The 6,918-nt window shown below is 33.0% G+C and overlaps 1 protein-coding gene across 1 annotated transcript; it reads left to right on the forward strand.

The window, feature by feature from the left end:
• Positions 1 to 2,906: 2,906 nt before the first annotated feature.
• LOAG_11325 (carboxylesterase) lies at positions 2,907 to 6,844 on the forward strand (the record flags this gene model as incomplete). Its single annotated transcript, XM_003146846.1, has 10 exons — positions 2,907 to 2,970; positions 3,048 to 3,223; positions 3,784 to 3,987; positions 4,462 to 4,637; positions 4,968 to 5,100; positions 5,212 to 5,307; positions 5,405 to 5,569; positions 5,930 to 6,016; positions 6,337 to 6,518; positions 6,718 to 6,844. 10 exons carry the CDS (start codon positions 2,907 to 2,909, stop codon positions 6,842 to 6,844), a joined length of 1,410 nt encoding a protein of 469 aa, XP_003146894.1.
• Positions 6,845 to 6,918: the final 74 nt, after the last annotated feature.

Raw genomic sequence — 6,918 nt, forward strand, 5'->3', positions numbered from 1 at the left:
AACGTGTCTCATTTCTTCCTGTGTTAATGACTGATCATATCCCGTCGTCTGGTGAACTGGTAACAGATTCTCTGTTGTCTTCAGAACACCGATTGAAATCGTATCATCAAATGAAATTCTGTCAATGGTTGTATCCTTACTGCTAATTGCATCCACTAGATGTTCCATATGAAATTTAAAATTCGAAATGACTTTTTTCAAAAAAAAGAAAAAACTAAATTATGAAATTGTTTCTCCAGGTGTAATTATTCTTCAAAAGAGAAAGTCTCATATTACCTTTAGGTTACAAGATTTCTAGAGCTTACTAGATTTGCTGTACCGATATCTAAACGGATAAGAGATAGAGATGCATCTCTTCATTTCATAAACCTTTAACAATTCCATCGTTCGTTGTCAATACTTTAAATATTAATTGGTGTAATATAGTATGTGATGATTTGCTTTTTGAGCTACTGATACTCATGAGAACAACGATTTCATTGTTTAGCGAAAGGAACAGCCACAATAATTATAATTATTATTAAACTGAGGCGCAAATAATCAAAAGTGACCCGTATGTTGTATTATTGTTGAAAGAACAAAGCTTGGATTGTTGATACACATCAAAATTAAACTTTATAAAAGTAACTAAGAATTATTGGAGAAAAAGTTGTTAACTCTTTTGAATCTTTTAAATTTTCTTTTCCTGTAAATTTGTTTCAGTGAACCTTTTTAGTATAACCGGAAGAAAAAGTTGCGTCCTTTTCAAAAGAAAGCGGAATTGTCGTTGAGAAATTGTTATTGATCATCCTTCTTAGGCATATAAGAGATTCTAGAAATTGTTATTTATTATCCTTCTTATGCATGTAAGAGATTCCGCAGCTTTTCTTTCCTCTCACTATCGAAGCAAAAGTCTTCTATAAATATCAGCAATTTCTTTTTCCCTTTTTAAAGCTGGAAATCGCAGTACATCCGAGGCTTGATCAACTCTCTGGGCTTTCTATCTGTAATTGGATTAATTTTAAACTATGGATAGAGTAGCAGTACACTGTCATACTGATCCTTCTGGGTACAACAAAATATATCTGCCAATTTTTTGGAAGATAAAAACTGGCGAATGAAGTGGATGCGGCGCAAATCGTCTCAAGTTACAATACCCTTCATCAAAACATAATTAGTTGAATTTTCCTGGCAATATCGGATAAAATTTCTGCATATATTAAACAAGAAAATAATGAGCTGATGAAGCATAAATGTTCTTACTTAACTTATACATTGAATAGAGAAGTTAATGGTTGAAATAAGTGTCATAATACTTATTTCTACTCATTAGGATTTCCGCACATATTTCGCTAATTTCTCATTTCACTTTGATTTTGAATGTTGATCGAGAAGTTTTGAATTTAACAAATGCTGCTTGAGTTTTCTAAATTTACATTAGTTACTTGCATTATTTCTTCAATTGTCCACATTCAACAAATGATTTTACAAACTGCAAGGATATACTTTTTTAAATTTCAAATCTCTTAATAATGATTGGGACATCAAAAGATCCTAAATTGAAATTACATTTTGGTCAAAGTTTTAGGTAAGAGAGAAAGACGAATTGCTTTAAATGAGACGAAAATTTGGACACCTTTTTTGCCAGGCTATATACCTAAACATAATGGCCAGACCATTGCGGACTACATGTTTCTGGGAATAAATATCATTTAAAATATCAACGATGTTTTTAGAAGTTCGATGTCATCAGAATGTCTTCAACGATGTCTTCAGAATAGCTAACTAAAAGATGATTCTTTATTGGTTCCGAATATCACTGTGCATAGTTGACTTTAACCAAGAAGTAAATTCATTGGTGATGACGCCTTTTTTACAAGCAAAATTTCGAACTATCAAAAGAAATATGAATTTTCAGTAATATATTTGGCTAGAAATAGGATGATGGAAGGAAAATATACCTACTAAGTTTAATTTTTAATGGAATAACAAAGTTAATCAAGAATATTAAGTGAATCAAATTGGAAGTTAGAATGAGGAAAGAAGAAAATTGTCAACTTTATTAATGATTTTATATCGGAAAGTTTGCACATCTTTCTACATACGAGAATGAATATTACAGATTGCCTAGAATGCTCCATTTTTTTTTTTATCTTTCAAAACAACACAGATGTCACAAAAGAAGAAATATTGAATTGGATAGGCTTGTAGACTGCATTTAGTTGGGAGAATTTCTTAAAATATCTTACCTTCATTTGGAAGCATTTCAAAACTTTTTATTTTACTCACCCCTTGGAATCAGAAGAAAAAATTAGCTAAGAAGGAAAAAAGGAGAAAACAAGATATGCAAAAATAAGCCAGGCGTATGGAGACGGAAGGGGAGAGATGCCATACTCAAAATTTCGGTCTAGTTAAATTTTATTTTCAGCTAATCTGAGAGTAGGCTAACTCGCAGGGCTATTCATTTTCATTCGAATATTTGATAAATAAAGTAGATCGAATAAATTTCCGCAAATAGGATTTTACCTTTTGCAGTTCTTTATAGAAAACTGTATTCAAATTTCAACCTTCCAGTAACACCTCTTATTTTAACTTTTTTTTTCAAAAACAATATTTCAAAGTATATATGCATACATATTTTAGAGTAGTTATACTGTAATTCGAATGGCCAACAATAAATTAATCAAAAAACATCCAGTAAATTAATTGAAAAAACCATTCGTCTTAGAAATTACAAAATCGAAACTCATTTATTCCTCTAATTGACTATTGCAAATCGAATGTTGCACATCTGTTGAAATCGCTTCTTTTTGTCGTTTATTTTCTGTTTGACATTGCGAATGCTTATTAAGTATGAATTTAAATTTCCATTGAATATTAATATGTTACACATAGTTTTTTTTTTAGAATAACTTTGAAATGATTAAATGAAACGAGCCAACAGTTGGCTATCTCGGATGACATATCAAAATCATACCGGTTCAATTTCGAGTAATTAATCGAGTATAACATAAAGAGATTGCTGTCTATGGGTGAGAGATATGTTTCAAAAATTTGTTGATTTTTAGGACATACAGATAAGGATGATTTATTAGGATGTGGACGAACGATGATGCACCCGTACTTTGCTACTTTTTATCTATTCTTGTTGACAGCAATAGAGACGACTTATACCAGCAGGATATCACCCAAAGAGGAGCCCGTTGTCCGCACCAAATTAGGCATTATTCGTGGCATACAGCAGGTAAATTCATTTTGCTTTCTGAACTTTTTGAAACTTAAAATTTTAAAGGGTTATTCGGTTGAGTTAGATTACTGTAATCCTCAAAAATGATGAAATTACGATAGTAATAGATAATATAATCGAGCAATGATAACATATCGGATTTGGAATGACAGTGAATGGGAGACAGCGTAGGATGATATTTAAAAGATTCTTGCACTTATAGAAGAGAATTTCGATGATTCCTAGCGGAAATGCCAAAGGACACAGTAATTAGACATTTCTAGTGGCAAATGTTGCTAAATAAGATTTATGGGAAGTGCATTTTTTGTTAAAATGGGCGAAAATAATTCATGACACTCGGGAATTAAGTGTACTGTAAGAGACTAATTAAAAGTAATTTATTTATTTCTTTGGTTGCTATGTTCATAATGCCAAAAAACCATGAAAAAGATTTATGAATTTTCCGGCAGATTCAGTTAGCTCTTCATCTCTAAAGATACATGAATAAGTAAAACCTTGAAGAAGAGCAAATTTTATCCGTTTTAAATTCACTCAAACTGAAGCTAATTTAATTACAGCAATTCGGTGATACATTTGTAAATGCTTACCTCGGAATTCCATTTGCCCAACCACCTCTTGGTAGTCGAAGATTTGCATTACCCGAAATGATTAAACCCTGGCAAGGCGAATTGGAAGCCCAGAAACCTGCCCGAACATGTTACATTACTCCAGACAACCAATTCCCGCAATTTCCTGGTGCCGAAATGTGGAATCCACCAAATGTAACCTTTCTTTGATGCATGTTTCTTATAATTAATCTTACAGAAGAAGGAACAGAAAAGAGTTATGTTTTCTTATGCTGTACTGTTTTCCATCCGGATAACCTGAATACTTTCCGCTCATTAGAACTTCGAAAAGAATCATATATTAATGATGCAATTAACCAAATGAATTAGTAATATCATATAGGGCGAAACCCTGCTAGTTATTTGGATTGAAAATTTAAGTGCCCCAAATTAAAGTATATAGTCACTAATTATTTACTACGGTGTTTAACGGGACGTTTGCAAGCTTTAACCAAACTAATTGTGTATTAACAGCCAGAAGAATGATGGGTTACTGTGTTACTGGTTTATCGAGCTACTAGCTTGGTAGATCATCATTGTGACAACCATAACTTTTCAATAATTCTAGCAACACTGCAAAATTTTGCAAGTACATCTTTCAATGTTTGTAAAGAAGATATGTTTGAACAGGTACACGATGAGGATTGTTTGGCGCTGAATATGTGGGTACCACAGAAACATGACGGGAAAGTGATGGTATGGATTTATGGCGGTGGCTTCTATTCTGGTTCACCATCGTTGGATCTTTACGATGGACGAGTGCTTGCGAGTCGTCAAAAGACAATTATCGTTAACATTAATTACAGGTGTCCTTATACTGATCTGAATAGCATTCTAATCAAAAAAGGCTGCCAATCTTTCTTGCAGCAAAATTTTTTTGCAGTTTTTTTTTTTTGGACAATAGACAATTCCTAAAATTTGATAAGCATTCAGACGCTATTTGACTGTCACCAATTGATGTATTATCGTAAATTAAAATGAATTTATAAGATTATTTCAAATAGGGAATGAATTATCGCATATATCATCATTCTCCAATATTTAATTGGAATATCTTGCACTTACTGTAAAGTTAACCTTTTGAAAATATTGGTCTTCATGTATGGCAACACTTAATTTTTTGACTTATGATATAGGCTAGGACCATTTGGTTTTTTGTACTTTGGCGATAAATCATCGATACCTGGTAATATGGGCCTAATGGATCAGCAACTTGCTTTACGATGGATTTATGAAAATATCGCCTCATTTGGTGGTGATCCAAATAAGGTATTTTTAAAAATGGATAAATTTTTCTTTTGCCGATTCTGAACAGCTTGTTAGAGATACTGAGCTCAAAATTTTAATGAAACCAGAAAAAAGAAGGAGGAAATATTGCAGATAACATTGTTCGGAGAAAGCGCAGGTGCAGCATCCGTAACGGCTCATTTTTTCGCACCTGAAAGTTTTCGTTATTTCCGAAGAGCAGTACTGATGGTAAGCTGATTTGATCTGAATTGGAATTCAGTCTTTAGAATCTATGCAAAAATTTCCTAGTTCAAAGAAAAAAGCCTCGCTAATTTTATTGCTATAGAGCGGTACGATAGCCAATTCATGGGCCATAAAAGAGAAGAATATGGCACTACAAACATCCATATTTCTGGCTGAGAAATTGAATTGTACCTCTGGACATAACAAACATTCAGATGTTAACTTGATTGCAGAATGCATCAGACAAGCATCTGCTGCAAATATACAGGTATTTGATAATTTAATTTAGAGAGAAATTAAAAGTTTCTCAATCCAGTTTTAAAATCAGTATTTTTAGATTAAAAAACCACAGGGTTTTTTAAAAAAAGCTAAACGCTAAACTCTGAAAAAAGCTAAACTAAACTCTGAAATATTACATTATTATATATGCAGTGAATTATTATGTGCAGTAAAATTAATTAAACTTAAAACTTCAGCCGTACAAACAGGACTATCGGTTGATGACAAGTAGTCCACCTTGAGTTGGTAGAGTCATTTTACAACGTGTTTCGAAGTTTATTCAAATGTGAGTGAGCGTAGAGAAGTTTGGGCTAATCAAAGACTGATCTGAAATAAATTCTATTTGCAGAAAGCAGCGGACGCTGTTGGGATGGATCAAACCCTACCAATGACCTTCCCATTTGTGCCTGTCGAAGAAGATGAACATTTTTTCAAGGTTCGAAACTAACGAATCATTCATTCGGTTAGCTTTGTGCTTCGCTAAAGGCGCAACTACATTTTCTGTTGCATAATGCCTTACAGCAGTAAATTTTTTCCTTGTAAAGTTTCAAATATTATGAAGTAGTAGTATTTACGTACTTTTTGGCCAACATCGTTTCTTTTGGCCATTATTCCGCTGTTACTTCAAAATAATCTCGAAAAGCTAAAATCTGAACTCATACTTATCCTAAGCCCTCATTGCGCCAAACAAACACTTGCAGTGAGATCCTGACAAAATCGATATGATAATTTGTGTTTAATTTGGTAGCTTTTTAGGGTAACTTATTTACGAAATTGCGAATGCGCGATTTCACGAAGAATATAAGCGTATTGGTCGGTTCGATGAAAGATGAGGGCACATACTGGTTGCCCTATTACTTTCTCAATCCTAAAATGGGTTTCCAATTCAATCACACTATATCAGCTGATGATCCCACCAATCGGGCCTTAATTAATAGGTTTATTCTGTTCTTTCTTCTTCTCAATAGCTAGCCTTCCTTAAGCTTTACTTCTACATTTTTGAGGGATAGAACTGGAACAGCTTTGGAGAAGCATCTTTCGTCCGGTTTATCGATTTATTTCCCTCAGCTTTTAGTTTTAATTAGTGATCATTTGGATCAATAAAAGTCTCAAAATTTAGTAATAATTTTATTTTAGAGCACAATACACATGTTCAATCCAATCATTTATCCCTTATTTCGATGGTTCCCAATTAGTGAAGCATGCATTGCTGCACGCATATGAGGAGGTCAGTCTAACTGTTCAATTTTTATTGAACCGATAACAATTGGCTTGGTTTGTCCAGTTTAAATTTTCTAACTTCCCCTAGTTTCATGATTATCTTTCCTGCGTTTATTA

This window comes from Loa loa, assembly GCF_000183805.2.
Source record: "Loa loa unplaced genomic scaffold supercont3.140, whole genome shotgun sequence".
Lineage (NCBI taxonomy): Eukaryota > Metazoa > Nematoda > Chromadorea > Rhabditida > Onchocercidae > Loa > Loa loa.